Source organism: Sturnus vulgaris, chromosome 1 (assembly GCF_052056855.1).
Source record: "Sturnus vulgaris isolate bStuVul1 chromosome 1, bStuVul1.hap1, whole genome shotgun sequence".
NCBI classification, from domain to species: Eukaryota; Metazoa; Chordata; class Aves; order Passeriformes; family Sturnidae; genus Sturnus; species Sturnus vulgaris.
The window spans coordinates 140578293-140595222 of NC_142243.1; the positions used below are offsets into that span (position 1 = coordinate 140578293).

The window sequence follows — 16930 nt, forward strand, 5'->3', positions numbered from 1 at the left end:
AAAAATGAAACAAAGAGAAAGGTAAATAAAACGCATTTGTTAGATGCAGTTCATATTAATCACTTAGAATATAAGGCAATTAGAATGAACAAATATTGAAAATCTCGTTGCAGGAAGATGCAATCGCTTTAAAGCTGACTGGCTCTGGGGTGTTCAGAATTAGATGGAGATAACTGAGTTAAGACCTTAAAAAGATGAAATAAAACTGTTCAATAATTCTGAAAAAGGGTTTTTTTCTTACTTATAAGTATAATATATTTTTCTGCATTAAAGAATATAAACAAAACATAGTGTCTACAAAGTATCATTATTTTTGCTTTTAATTGTGGGCAGAGAGACTTGAAATACTTGCTAAAGTTTCAGATGAGTTTAAAGCTAGAAATCAGTGAACTGTTATTTTACCTTTGACATCACTGAATCCACTGCCATACTACATACATTTTGATTGGCATGTTGGCAATTCAAATTGCTCATTCATGAAAAAGACATACCATTCTTACAAGATTAGTTGGTATTTTGTAATTAGAAAACATATAAATATTGCAATGTGTAATTCTGCAAGCAGTACTCATGCAGAGGGGAAAGATTGCCTGCCTTAGCCTGCTCAACAGTTTGCTTTATCCATCCCAGGACACCACTGACCTTCTTTGCATCAAGGACATATGTTTAACTTGGTGTCCACTAAGACACCCAGGGCCTTTCCTATTTAGACAGAGAGCAGAAGCATGTTACTTTTCAGGAAAAGAAGGTTGCACCATAGAGTTTCATAACACCATGGTTCCAGCGAACTTTATGCAGTCAAGGCTACTCCAAAAAAAAAAAAAAAAAAAGCTATGTCACAGTTAGTGTCACAGCTAACTATGCATATGACTTGCAAAAAAGTTGGAAAGGTCTTATTGTACCGTTGACAAGTTAGTGTCTCTACCAAAAATAACGTAAAATATACATTTTCTAACAAAAACATGGCTATTTATTAAAATTCTGTTTGTGATTATTTAACTTAGCATAGCCTGCAAAACATTTTGGTTGCTCATTTTGACAAAGTAGAACAGTACATATCGTCTTTATTACTCTGAACTTCTCCATTACGAAAAGAATAAATTAGTTTTGCCCTCTTTGACACAGCTTAAAGACCATGAATTATTACATATTTGTCTGATTTTCATTTTTCTTAGGAGAATACCAAGGTCCTATATTAAAATGATGAATTGCTGTAAATAGGTTTGTTTTGGTTTGGTTTTTTTTAGGACATAATGCTCCATCTTTCCCTATTTTGTAGAGAAAGCAAAGGGTTTCTAGAAGTTATGGAGTTCAGAATTCAGTATGTTACAAACACTTCTAAATATGTAGATGTATACTTCATTTTTTACTCACTGGTGTATATAAAGTGGGCGTTTCTCAACTTTTATTTTAGTGTTTTTCATACTACCTTCAGTAAACAGTACTGGTCAAACAATAAGTTATTTAAAGTGATATTTGCCTCAACAACCAGAAAGTTAACACTAGAGCATTCATAATCTCTATATTTTATTGTAAATAAGCACTTTTAAATGTTCGTAATACATATGGAGCCTAAAAACTACAAAATATATTGACAAGAATAGGAGCCAGATGCCTTATTCTGAGCCAGTACTCCATAGTTACAATACAGTATTACTAAACTTGTACAAATTTCCATATTCTTACCAAATTTTCCTGACAGAGATTGCATTTAGAATACAAAAAAAGCTCCAAACCCCTATTACAAAAATATTACTATGAATAGTGCATTAAAAATAATGCACACTTAAGATTGCCTAAATTTGGAATAGTTTTTCTATTTTATTTAGGAGTGTTTTGCTGCCAGTTTTCCTTAAAGAAAATGTTTCTTATCTGTGCTGTGATTATGGCTCTTGCAGATAAATATTTAATAGATTTTTTTTCGTTTGACTTTCACCATTACATGCTGATTTCCTAAACCCAGGAGTACTTCCCTTCAGAATTGCTGAGCGACTGGGCTTATCTTAAAGAGCCTTGATTTTTAGAAAATAAAACTCTCCAGTTATCATGCCAAAGGGTTGTTTCCCCAACCTTTTTTACACTGATTTTAATCCTCTTTTCGCTCTTATAGTCTTATTTGATGGTTGTCTGACAGATTCATACCCCATGTTCAAGTGTTCAAAATGAAACTTTAGAAATATAACAGAATTAGAGGTGGTCATCAAGCAGAATCTCTTTAGCAAACACAGGCCTATGTCAAATAGTAAAAGACAATCTTATTCTCTGATCTAAGAATTCTCACAAAGTCATCTGTATTTATTTCTTTGTATAGCAAGGTGCAGGGGTTGAAACAGGAGATTTTTGTATGTGAGCATGAAAAAAACCTTTAGGATAAAAGGCTGTTCACAGAATCACTAAACATCTTGTAGATTCATAGTTTTAGAAATATTTTTCTGAAGAGCTTATCACTAATGCTACAGAATGGCAGGATATGAAGCCTTACAAGAGTTATGCAGGAAGACCGAGGTTAGATCTTCAGCATGGGTACAACAGCACAATATTAGAACAGATTATGGGGAAAATCCTCCATATAATCCTCACAGAGGAAAGATGAAAGGCATGAGGACAGGAATCCCAAACTTAAAACCATCAGGGAGCAGCAAAAGCAGGACCCCTTCACTGAAGAAAAGAAGCCAGGGACAATCACTTGTGCACATACACACACAGATTGAGTTAGTGCCTTCACAGACACACCCAACTGCACCTGGGACAGCTGAACAGGACTGCATTGGCTGCAGGAAAGACCTTTGGTGGCAGTGAAGTGTCTGAGCTGAAACAGAATCCTGGGCAGGGCTGGGAGGAAGTCCCAGTAGAGGCTAGCCAGGACTGCCCTGAAAAACGAGTATATTGACCCTGTTCGTCTGCACCAGATTATTAAATAGCTCCCACCTGTATACTGAAATTCTGACGTTTCTGAAATGAAAGGAAAACTGCACAGCAGTCACATTCCTAGTCAATATGTGGAGCTTATGCCTTTGACCTGATATATATGACAATGAAACTTTGAGGTGCATGTAGAGCTTATATCAAACAACTCTCTTTTACAGGCAGATGTATACACAGTCAGTAAAACTTCTGGACATCCTAACAGACTAAATTCAATTGTCAATTTAAAAATATTTTCATTTACTTTCCAATTTTATCACAAATTTTAAAAATATATCCAGTTTTGCGGCTGATAAAACAATCTAATTCAAAGATACTTGTGTCTCAAACTTTAGGATTCCAATATATTTTCCATACAAAGCCTTAGACTACCTATGGATCAAATTATCATTGTGTGTGGACTGACACTTAAAAGTCTTCCCAGCAATGTAAGATTTCAATGTAACTTTGAAAATGCAAACATATTTTATTAGCAATGCTATAAAGATCCATGAACCTTATAGTAAAGAAAAGGTATTATAGCCTATCTTGTCTAGTGAAACTGACACACCTTATATCTACAAAACAATAATCATTCATCATAGAAAGTAAACATGGATGCAAAGCATATGATAAGAATTCATACTAATGTATTAAAATTGTTCAAATTTTGTCAGGAAAGCAGTTATGTAATGAAAATAAGTATTAAACTGTTGTTTAAAGTAAAAGTTAACAAATCAGAAATCATATTATCATTGATTAATTTTTTTTTCATCATTACAAACAGCTGAATTAATTTTTCTCCCTTTAGGTACAAAGATCCTAGAATACAGACAAGTAATGAAGCAAATATTATATTTTAATGTCAATTAGAATGAACAAGTCCAAGGAAATGTGCATAACACTGTGGTTTTAGGTTGCAATGTATGGAATTACTTAATTTCTATAAAAAAGAAAAATCAACTGCTAAGAGTCTTCCCCAGCCTAGAGTCACTGTGGATAGAAGAAACACAAGTACTTCAACAGAGAGCTAAAACATCTTAAATAGTTTTAAATATCATAGTCAAAGGCCCAGAAGAAATCAGCATCTTCATTCTAATTTAATACTGTATCAGTAATAATAGCTTTGTGCTATTCATTTGCAAAAATCTCAACTTCATTTGGTGACAATTTGAAATGCATTATATCAAGTTCTCCTGATTTAGGAAGAAATATTATACACACCTCCACACTTAGGAATAGGTCCACTCCACATTACTTTTCCATCCATTAGCATACAAGTAATTGTCTCAGTTCCTTGTGTTTTAATAAATCCTTCTTCACATATAACTGAAATTGAGCTCCCCAGCTGAAAGTTGTCACCAAAACGCCGAGCATTGATTGGCACTCCAGGATCCGGGCACTCATTATGTCCAAATGCTTTTTAAGAGAAAAAAAGAAAAGTGATAGAAGACATAGATCTCTTGCAAGGAAGATGACATTCTTAACATTTTGTTCGCTAGTAAGAACAAACAATTTATATTAGGAAATTGAAGAGAAAAAATAAGAAACAAAAACTTGCTCAATAGCAGAAAATGCAAAACAGTATAAATAATTGCTTAAAATATGAAGTTATACCAGCATGGATCTCAGCTTGCACAGCTTGTTGCTGGCAGATTTCAGCAATGGCTAAATTCTCCTTTTCCAACAACACTCATCCTATTTAATGTTAAAATGGGACAGAATATTCCTTCAAGTCAAGCATTTATGTATGATACAAAAGCTTTATTCATCTTTTGTATATGTAATTCAGTATCACACTATTTCAGCCATACTGACCTTCATGGGCTTGATCCTACCATAGTTAATTTTGTTTCCTGTATTGAAAGGTGGTGAACAGTGACAAAAAGTGTTATGTTGGCCAAAGAAAGAAAACTTGAAACTTTGAACATTTCAAGTTTAGGTCTGGATAAATTGAAAAACATTTAATTTTCCTATATACATTTAAATGTTATGAAAAAACCTGTTCATATATTTTTACTGCAGAATATACTTTACTTTTAGTGAAGAAAGACCATCTTCCTAACAGAAAGGAGCAATGTCATATTCATAGTGTTATCATTAAATGATGTGTAGTGTTAGTTATTGTATTTTATTGTTTTATTGATGAAGAATATTGCACATGTATCTTATATATTTTAAAATGTTGATTTTTAGTGAGAATAAATATCCACCTTCCTTAAGTATGATGACTGCAAATTGTATCTTCATAAATATGTTTACATGTGCACACATCAGAAAGGACTACGTCCTATAAAGATGTTCACCTTTTTCCCCTACAGTTTAACTGATGTATCTGCTAGACAAAACATATACAAACCCTCTAAAGATTCTTTTTTTAAAAAGTAATATCTCAATAACTTAGTAGAAAGATTTCTCATATGTTCCATTACAGAGATATTTTAAATCATAATAACAGACAAGAGAAAGTATTTATTTATTGACATTTTGACTTGGGCAATGCTATCTATATTGGGAATGAAAATAGTGCTTTCATTGAATAATTGTTTACCATTCAAAGATGGCATTAAAAGTGATGCAATCCCAAACTTTTTCAGAGGAGTTACAAAAACTTTTCCAATTCTTTGTTCACAGTCATTACTTTTAGGGAAGGCATTGATTGTCTGTTTTTCTTGCTACTTTCAGACAACCCAGAGATAGATTTTCAATATTTTTATCTATAAATGTGGATAAATGTTGACTCCAAGTTTAGTTTGCTTGTGTGTGACACCAGTTTATTAAGGTTGAACAATCAAGTCATTGCTCTATATTTCAGCTCAAGAACTGCTGCCACTGCTGCTCCTATGTGATCAATTTTACTGCATAGAATGACTTTAGGAGGCAAGATAGTGACAGAAAATTTGTTCCACCAACAGCAGTCACTCTTAGCTTAGCCTGGTAACTGTTACATTACTCAATGAGCGAAATTCTGTCTCTTGAGACTTCTAAAAATCTTCATGGTGGAGCTGTAATATTAAATACTAACCTTAGGCTTAAAAGAAAAAGAACATGTGGGTAGATCATTAATTAATATTTTATTAACCATCAACCATTCAAGAAACCATAGAAAAGTTCCTTATGAACTATTACATGTAAAGGCAGATCCAGTTTTCCTGGCATTTATCGTCACCAACTACCATGACTGTGCAGGTATATTAAGCAATATCTGTAAAAATGCCAGGAAATATAATCACAGTTCAGGGCAATGGTTATATTTTGCTATTAACTCAGAAGGATATTAAAATATGCATTTTGCAATAAAAAACAAACAAACAAAAACAACAGAAGTGAAGGAACTTCAGAGATCTCAGAGATAGGAAGGCAGGTATGTAACTAATCACAACTCATCTCATCTAAAGTTAGCTGTGAAAGGTCCTTCCAATTAGGGTTAGAAAGGAGTGGTCCACTGGCACAGTTAATTGCTTCGGTGGATTGCCCTACCAAGAGTTTCAGCTGGTAAGTATAGCAATTGCTTTGAAGTAAAGGTAGCACTTTCAGAAGAAAATATCAGAGAAAAAACTAAAGTTACGGGAATATAAAATAATAACATTATATTTCATACTAAATACTATTGTGAAAGACTATTTAAAGCTATGTAAACAAGTGGCAGCTTATTCAGTGCCATCACATGTAGGCTCACACTTCTTTCTAGTACGCTACACTTTGAAGAATTCTAGCTTGAGAAGTACTGAGGCTGAAAAAGTCTGAATAGGAGGGACAGGCAGGAAAAACATGCTGTGATGAACATACTCTGACACAGTAATAAACCACACTAAATCCGTTTTTAGATATAAACTCATCATCTGGGATTGTCCATGTCTTGTTCCACTGAGCTGAAATGACTTGAGTAATTAGGCTGATGTCAGAAGCCAATAGTGTGACCTTTGCCAGGCTGCTATGTAATTCATAAGGTTTTTGCAAGCACAGTTAAACAGCTGTAATGAAAACTAACAAAAATATCTACATAACAAGAAAAAGCAGGTCTAAGCTTATTCAGAGATATTTGCCCTTCCTATACCCCAATCAATGAGGTACAGCTCAAAGAAGTCCACAGCTAGCATAAATCAAGCAATCTGGAAGATGCTCTTCACCTCAAAATACTCATCCACTTCAGCCCAAAGGAAGGTTAGTATGAGTCTGGTTTGTGGAATGCCTGCCCATGGAGAACCTAGCAGCCCTTGAGTTTCCTCTGCATGTCTCAGGAAATAAATATGCATTCTCTGTCACATGGCTTCAGTTGTCACACTGCACTTAAGTTTGCATTTTGTCTGTTCTAACCTAAACTAGGAAATCTATACTGAAGCAAAGAGACTATATACATTTATTGTTTGTAATTTATGTGACTGTATTCAATACTATGTCTAGCTCTGTTCTCCATATTTAAACAAAGATATAAAGTGGGAAGCATTCATAAAGGAGTCACAAATACGATAAAAGGCTCATACTTTCCCTTGAACTGAGTAATTCAATACTTATAGCTTATTACAGGCAGGATTAGGGGATGACTGACTTTATAAATATCTTCACAGGCACCAGAAATATCAAGAGCTCTTGGGTTTGTGATATAAAGGGGAAACAAGAAATCAGGTGTAAGTATGCATTTCCATAGCAACTTAAACCAATGCAGTTTTAGTTGCTACATCCCTGTGTTCTGCTGCATCTAGTGAAACATTCTTCTGCCTCCTTTTCCAAGCAGAAAATCACAGCCTTTTGAGTTCCTATTCCTTTGCTTATTGGAACATTCTATATATCATCCATTTTCAAGTCACATATTTCTATATCTAGTCCCAAAATTTAACTAAATAGGAAATCTTTGTTAGACCTAGTGTAATAACTCAAAGATAACACATTTGAAATCTAATTTTTGCTTAATTCCAACAAAACCTAGATTTATGTTCAATTTTACTGGAAGGAGAGTAATTATCTGAGACCACACATGTTTTCTGTAATAAAAATAAATGGGGCATTAAAATAATTTCTGAGAAATACCATTAAATAATCTGATTATGTAATAGTTACTCAGTTTTATTCTTCTACATTCTACACCTCAAAAACATCAATGAAGTTATTTACATTACTAGCCTGCATTCTTAATAGAAAAGATTGATCAGGACATACCGTTTCTGTGATGTACTGTTTCTATTCTCAAAAGGGGCAAAAAGAGACTGATAGCTTTGGAATATATCAACCGGAGTATTAGCAGAAAACAGATATTTTTAATTAACTTTGGATTTACAAATGCTAAGACAGAATAAAATCCTATTCACTCCTTTTTTACCTTCTCTTTTGGCTTTTATTTAATATGGAAAGATTGCTTCTGTAATTTTTCAGATTGCAGCTGTCTTTACTGAAGAAATAGTAGAGATTATTTGGAGATATTGTTTCTGTAAGTAGATTATATCTACAGAGTTTAACAAACACATGCACAAACGCATCCATGAAAAGAAAAAAAAAATAAATGTGTTAGACTGCTCAAATGTGTAAAATGCTTTAAATTCTTTTCAGAGTTATTGGTTTCATTATACAACTGGTAAAAGTTAATATTGGATTGTTTTTTCTTTTTAAAATTTAAGTTTTATCACTTGATACTATTGGTGCATAATGTAAATGACATGATCAAATTACTATATGCCCAAAGAAGTCTGTAATTTTTTTAAAGAAGCAGAATTTATCCAATACGTATATTTCTGTGTCTCTGAAATGTTAAATTTGAAGTATTGACAGTGTTTAAAGAATTAGTTCATTTCAAAATGTGAACTAAATAAAACAACCATTCCATGCTAATCTTCTCTATCCCTAATTTTTACTCTAAATTCTACATTAACTGACTTATATTTATATCTAGTTGTGCAAAATGGGATGACTTGAGGAAATCCAATTATACACAGCCGTAATTTTTATCCTAGAAGACTACCTTATATCCTCCAATAACTGATTTTAGTTTTCTCATTACTAGATTTAGGCTTGACAGCATTGAGCGCAGCACAATGAAACTTTAAAGTAAAGAGAACTATTATAAACGTTAAAAGGACATGAGACAAAAGAAAATAAAGAGTAAATGTTAAAACTTCTGTAAAGAAACATGGATTCAATATCTAATTTTCATTATAACTGATTTCATATTTCAGTAGCTCTGAATAACCCCTGACTTTCCAATATTTAGTTATGGTACTGAGATATGTAGCTTCCAGTCAAAGGTGAATAGGCAATGATAACTGGTGCCTATAGAAACCAGTAAGAAGATAGCACATGTTCTTCACGCTTATGTTCTACATTGGTGACAAACAATCTGAGGATGAGTCTGAGGGCTGAGAGCTGAAATTTAAGACAGCATCAGAAAAATAATTTTTACAGAATAATCTAGTGGCAGTTTATCTCTTTCTTGTTCAGACAGCAATGTTTAATGTAGATCTTAATAAATAATTATTTGAAAGACTGACAACCTAAACCAAAACAAAAATAAAAAGAGAATAAATAAAGATGGAGAGGTGAATGATGATGTGACAAAACTAAACAGCCGCAGGGGAATTTAGTCCTTGAAATTTTATGAAAATGATAGTAACTGTTAACATTCATTTGAGAAAAAGGTTAAGTCTGGGTCTTTCAATTAACACCCTCTCTCATTTCGTTTTTGATTTAAGGTTTAGTTTATGTTTTTAGAATGAAAAAAACCTAAGCAACACAGTATTTATTTTCATACAGTCCAGCAGGTAACACAGGCAGGGAGAGATGAACTCTCCTTCAAACCATGCTGTTGTAGATTCTCTTGCATCTCAACAAGCCTCTAGAATTATATATACTCTCAGATGTTAGGGAGAAAGACCAGAATGGGACTAATTACACATGACATCACATTTTGGAAATATCAAAATATTTATTGTATTTTGATTGATTTTTTTTTTTTTAATCTGTTAACATGGAAAACTCTGCTACCCTTGCCTTCAGAAAGAAAGGAATCCAAATATCCAGGTGTATGGGGATTGATGATGTAGAGAAGCTCTGGTTGAATGGCCTGATGAAGCCCCACTAGATGCTCTCTTATTCCTATTCACTCTCACATAGCACCAAGTCTAATACTTCAGGATACTTCTGGAGTTGTAAAATTTAATTTTTGCATATGCTCCCAGGAAAGTTTTACAGTATATTTTGCAATTTTTTGTGCTATGGCCTTGCGTCACCATGTCTGTACTAGATGGGAATATATTCTGTCTGGATTTTAGTGTGGAATAAATGCCAAAACACTTGGTACCAATGAAAGGTAGGCAGATCTTCATATGTGTTTAAGAAGAAATTTAACAGTTTTGACAGCAAAAATGTGAATAAATGCTAGTGGTATTTAGTACTGAAGAAGATATTTGATATCACCTTCAATTATTATTATGTGGTAAATAAGTAAGGAAGGTAAAGCAGAAAAAAAAAAAAAAAGAAAGAAAAAGAAAAGACAAGTCTACTGTGGTTTGACTGATCAAAGAGCTCCTATGGCTGCTCCCTTAACTGCAGTGACTAGGAGCTAGCAAAGATTGCAGACATCAGCTCCAGGATATTACATATGTTCACTGCTGAACATATGAGTTTTCAAGAACAGCAGTTTTGTACAGGCAGTGGTGGTGATTAATATTATGTGGCACAAATTGTGTTTGTCAGCAAATTTTGTAAAGTCCTATTACACAATTTGGAACTGGTCTGATTTGTCAGTCTGCCAAACACTCCTATCACAATGATCTCTAAAGCCATAAATGAGAACAATACATGTATTTTCAGCCCTATCACAATATTTGAGCAATAATCCAAACACCTATATTAGGAATTTTTAGGTACATAGGATTTAAGGTGGAGTAAATGTGCTTTACCATTGCATCATTTTAAATACTTATGCCTATCTCCTAGACTGTATGTTGAATACAAAACCACACACACACACACACACACAAGAAAAAATACTCACTGTTATAGGTGATGTTAAATCCACGTCCTGACATTGAATGGTCAGCTTGAAATTCCAGACGCAAAATATGACCATTACTGGTAAGATGGGAAGGAACTTCAGCACCAGTAAATGTTCCAATTATGGGAGAATCTACAGAGTTGCCATCTTTAACTGCAAGGAAGTCAAACTGAGATTCCAAGTCAAAGTCATTAAAGGAGAGATGAATTCGGCTCCCAGGGTCTGAAATTATTGTCCAGATACAGTTTAGATTATTCCCATATCCCTCTGGATAATCAGGTGAAAGAACTGTTCCCATCGGTGCAGTGAAATTGGAAAGACAAGGAACTGCCAAAAAAGGGAGAGATAAATTAGATAACAGAATAAAACACTTCAACAAGGACTGTTTTTGTGATAACTTTTTGCAAGAAATCTTAAAACTTGCTGAGTACTTCAACTGAATACTTTGTTATTTGTGGTGATAGGTGAATCTGGAAAGGTTGTTTTTTTCGATTTTCATATTTCCTTCCTCTCAATAAAACTACCTCCCAAACAGAGCCCACAATAAATAAAGAACATATATGTTGCATTAGAAATCCATGGCAGTCATTACAATTTACCCTTGATATAAATCACTTGACACCACTTATTTTCTCTTGTAGAGAACTGTTTAGATGAGCAGACCTCCCACTGAGCATATTAAAGGGGCAGAAAGTCAATAGTGCCCTTATAATTTCTTATTTACACAGAGGCACAAGAAATTAAGAAGCCTCAAAGAGACAAGAGATGGTTTGTTGTTATCAGGATAACATATAATATTAAGTAAATTCAGTTAAGACATATTGAATTGAGTTGCAGAGATGAAAGCAACTGAATATATTTGATCCATACTATTTTAGTGGAAAAGTTAAGAAAGGTGCTGCCACAAATAAGTATCACAACATTGTATATACCTATGCTATACAATGCAACTGATGCTATATAATGCAAATGTTTTACTTATGCTATACAATGCAACTGGAAGAGAGATATAAATATTTATGATAAATTAACTGATAATAGGTATTTATATAGAATACATGGGGAAATGCAAATAATTTAAACTCTTGATTTAATTCAGTAATTTCTAATCTGAGGAAATATATTAATTTATAAGACTATCAAAAGCTATCAAAATTGTACCATACATAATTTACGTCATAAAATTGACAGAATCCTACTAAAACCAAGCCAATAATAATCCATTATATCAAAGCATATAAAGAGAATCGTTTTAAGAGTTGGCATAAGAGAAAAAAAATGTTTCAGCCGTTTTGGAACCTGTCCCTTGGGCATGTAGATTAGGCAAACCTGTCAAGAAAAAGTAAGTTTGTCCTGTCAGGAGAGTTAATTACATTTTACTAACTCTGAAATCAATCACACAACTAATTACCTATAAGTAAAGCTTATCAATGCCTTAAAAATAATAAGAAGAAAATATTTGGTACATACAAATACAGATTGGTATGTTTGCAGACCACTGGTTGTTTTCTTGGCAAATGATTGATTTCTCTCCAATTAATTCAAATCCAAACTGACACTCAAACCTTAAAACATCACGATTAGAAAATCCGTCCCCTTCTCTGATACCATACAATGGTGTTCCAGGATCCCCACAGCTTTCCTTTTCAATTTCTGTTGAAATAAATAAAGAATTTATTTATAGAAGAATAAAATAAGCTTGCTGCATGCATATGCTGACATGTAGAAAATTCTAAGCGAATTAAAATCATCTACGTAAGAGCAGTTGTCAAAATGCACCACTGAGTCTGATTCTATACCCCAGCTTCTTAGGGAGGAAATTATGCATCAAGAATCCCACCATGGGGAATGAGTGAGTGGTTGTGCTGGGCTTAGCTGTTGGCTACAGATAACCATTACAAGGGATTAGAAAAATCAAAACTCTTTGTATTTATAAAATAATTGAAAATTAAATTATATCAGGAAAAGTATTTCTACTCTGTTTTATTTAATACAATTTTAAATAATAGTATCATTAAGTAAAATACTGCTAGAACATGAACTCTTAAAAGTAGAAACAGAGATCAGCTCCCCAGTGGGCAAGCACTGTCCATGTTGCAATGTAATTCAAATCGAGGTACCAATGACATGGCAGATAAGGGAGTGGTAGCACCAAAAGAATTCCCCACAGTAAAAAAGAGGCTAGACATAAATATATATAAAAATTTGTATGCACATACATTATGCAAACATATGCAAAAATAATTTCTTTATAGTCAAATAACGTTTTACCTCAGTTGCCTTAACTGCAAGGCTGAATGGTTACTATTTCTACAAATATTAGAGCCATGATATTCTCTCAAGCTGCATCCTGTTTTGAACTTTCAGTAGTTACAGGCATGGAAGAATCTTCTAAAAATTTACATGTAATGACAGCAACAAACATCCCTGCACCATAGTTTGAGGTTTTCTCTTTTAAGGTCTTGCAACCTTTTATTTTTTTTCACATTTCCATATATGATAGTTTGAGTATAAGGAAAACAAATAGCAAGTGTTTTGATTTTAACTCAATTTTCCTAGGGTATTCAGCAGCATACACTTGATTTCTCAAAGGTTTCAGATATTAAGGTGCTAAATACAATTAAATTTGTGACAAGAAGCAAATAAAGAACATTCCATTTTAACAAGAAACTGAAAAAGAGTTGAAGATTGTTGTAAAAAATATTCCACAGAGTTTTGAAAGAATTTATTATTCTGTTTGGATAAAGAAAACTCAAAAAGAACAAAAGAAATCCATCTAATAAAAAGCACAAAAAACCATGACCACTCCTTATTGGTTTATTTGTATTTTTTTCCAAACAGTTCTAGGAAAAGATTGATATAATTCATTATTATAAAAGAATAAAACCAAGTTCAATTTATCCTGAGATCACAGACCTCAAAAAAAAAAAAAAAAAAAAAAAAAAAAAAAAAAAACCAGCTTTCCTGAAGAAACAATATAAGCTATCCCATAGAACACACAAACTCACTCTCCTGTCTCCAATTTTTGTGGGGCTGTTAATGTCAAACCTATAGAATTGTTCAGTTTTTAACTGCCAAAAAAGTGCAAAGTTTTCCTAGGCTGTCCTGGTAGATTAATATTATTCTAAGTGCCTTAGTCATGTCATATTTCATTTGGGAAAACAAATATATTGTATAAACAAATGTATTCTATAAACTAGTTCTCCAGCAAGTGACTATATCATGTAGATTACTGCAGTTTTCTCAAACAATATAGACTGGGCAGTAAATGTATTTATACCTACTTCAATTTACTCTTTTGGGGCTTCTATTCTGATGTAGCTGGGCAAGACTTTCCATGCTCTTTTCTCAAATTTGAAGAGATACATAGCTGACCAAACCTATCCCTTTTAAGGAACTGGTTCTGCATTCAAAAAATTATTAGGGAGTGTAAAATAATTTACAGGAGCTAGTTGGAAAAAAATATTCTATACTAAATCCCATTTGTATTAAATTTAAATTTATAGCAAATAGTTCCTTCATTGCTTTTAAAACTTTCCTGAATGCATTGCTTGCAACACTTATACACTTTCTAAATTTTGTATTAACATCAGTTCATCTCTGAATTTGAAACAGACTATTTTTGTCATTACTTAGTTTTCCACAGGAGCAGAAATTATAGGGTTTGATTTTCTGTTCTGTTTGGGGTTTTGCTGCTGTTTAGTTAGTTGTTTTTTTAATTGAAGTGGAAATATTTCTTAGATATTTTTAGAGAATGTCAATAATCTTCTTTTAAAACTGAGAGGAAAAATCTAAGCTGCCTCCTGGGCTTTTGTCAGATAAATACATTTTAAATAGCATGATTTTAGGAAAGAGTATTAATATTTATTTGAATTCATATGTATTTTAATTTACTAAGGAGTAAATTAAATTCACATTTTTTACTGCTAGTTCTGCCACTTGTGTTTCAGCTTCTCTGCACTACATATTTTGTTTCAAAACTTCCTAAGCAGTTAAGTTCAGAGCCTGACAGAGCCTCTCTTCTTGATAAACTCATACTAGTCCCCGTTGTAAATAATTCATTCATGATAAATGGAATTAATTTACTGTTGTTTTACGATTAGAAGAAAAACAGTAAATTTTCAGACAGCTTACTTATTAATGCCATAATTAAAACTTTAAAAACCCCACAACTATAAAATTGGAAATTTCAGTGTGAGGCACCAAATAATGAGGAGAAAGAGAAGGAATATGGGCTACTCTTTTGGAAAATAACTTGAATACCTGTCAATAAAACTGCATGTAAGAGTCCACTGCTTAGTGTATTTGTTGGACTAAAATATTAGTAATTATAGTGCTCTCTTTCAGATAATGCAGATGTAAAAAGAAGGTGCAATTCACAACAGAAATTGTTATAGAGTATATTTTATTGGAAATACTATTTCTGCAGTATATTAGTGTAAGCATTTGGAATAAGTTTATTATCTATATCAGTTACCTTGAAAAATCAAAGTAAATTTATTGGTTAAGCACATTTTTGTATTTTATTTTACATTTTCGTTACTTTGTCGTTTTACGTATTGTTTTTTGTTCTCTTTTACAAGTCATTCTGCTTTTTGAAATTTGCACTTCACGTTAGCTCCAATGAGATGGCTAGGATGGATATTTGTTTTTCATCATTGTGATACAAAAGTTAAGTATTGCTATTCGTACCTAAGGAAAAAAAACAACACCTTATGCTAATATTATTTCTAGTAAATAGTCCTTATTTCCTTTGTAGCCTTATAAAAAGGGGAAAATAACCTCCAGCCATAAATAAAATTTGTTAAATGTGTCAACAATGAATCAGGCACTTTCTTTTGTGTTTTAAGGTTTTTGAGGCAGAAAATAAAATCTATTTTTGTTTTCACAAATTATCTCACAAAGAAGGACATTAACAGTAAAAGGAGGGACGATTATTTGAAAAGATAAACTCCTGTTGGAATTACTTAGGACACTAAGTTTGAAAAAAGCAACTATCCTAAATAAATCTGTACAGTTAGCAGTTTCACAGCACTGAATTAAGTTAATAATTACCAAAGTATTTTCTAGCAAGAACTATCTAGTAAAAATATCAGGTTAAGAGAAAAGCACAGAATAATATAAAGAAAATTAAGATGACCATCTCCTTTCATTTTAAATTATCCTTATATTACTTTGGTATATCTCATTGAAAGATTTTGCAGATTTCTAACCAATGAGGTACTGAAAGGAGAGCCCCAGACTACAGTAGCCCCTAGTATGGCAAGAAAGGAATCTGTTGTTTTTTTTCTCTTTGTGAAGGACAGGCCAATTTTGGAGGTGACTAAAGGGGGCCTTGGGGAAAAGAAATGGTCACTTACTACACAAATGCATTTTGACAGAAATGCACTGGAGTTAGGGTCTGAAGAGGTAACTTGTCTATTTTTCTGTTCCTATAACTCAAGAGTAAATAAAATATAAGAATGTGATTCCTATAAGGAACACAATTTTGAAAGAAAAGAGATCACAGGTGCACACGGGAAAAGTGCAATACTGAAGACTTGTTAGCACTTCAGTGGAGATTCAAAATCTGTAGTCCTTAAGGGAAACTCCAAGCAAGACCACTGATTCTTTACTTTAACACCTCAGAATAATGCCCATTATTTATTTTACTGATTGCATCATAGGAAATATGACACACAACTAGATTTGTTTACTCATTAGTAAAAGAGCATTTGAATTCATTACATATTATATTTTTAATCAAAGCATACAGGTGAACTAAATACTAGTATGTGAAAACAAAGTTTAAGTATGTGATTCAAAAGGATAAAACTTCCTGTTTGATATTTGAATTCCTTATGCAAAAGCTATAAGCATTCACCACCATATATCAACACACTGACATTTTGCAAGATAATGCATAAAAATCTTTGTAATCCCACTTTGAAATACCATGCTGTGTACAATTTATATACACATTACTGAATACATATATCCAACTTAGTTGTGAAATTGTTGTGCTTATGTTCCCAATGCAAGATTTTCTTAATCAAAAATTTA

At 32.7% G+C, this 16930-nt stretch overlaps 1 protein-coding gene across 4 annotated transcripts in view; it reads right to left on the reverse strand.

Annotated features, from left to right (window-relative positions):
- The window catches only part of CSMD3 (CUB and Sushi multiple domains 3), a 587774-nt gene that overhangs the window by 244980 nt on the left and 325864 nt on the right, over positions 1-16930 (reverse strand). For all 4 annotated transcript variants that reach the window (XM_088178475.1, XM_014870085.2, XM_088178481.1 and 1 more), the window contains 3 exons: positions 12359-12541; positions 10889-11215; positions 4129-4323 (listed from right to left, as the gene is read on the reverse strand). In XM_088178475.1, coding sequence (XP_088034601.1) covers positions 4129-4323; positions 10889-11215; positions 12359-12541 — 705 coding nt within the window. The remainder of the gene's footprint in view (positions 1-4128; positions 4324-10888; positions 11216-12358; positions 12542-16930) is intronic.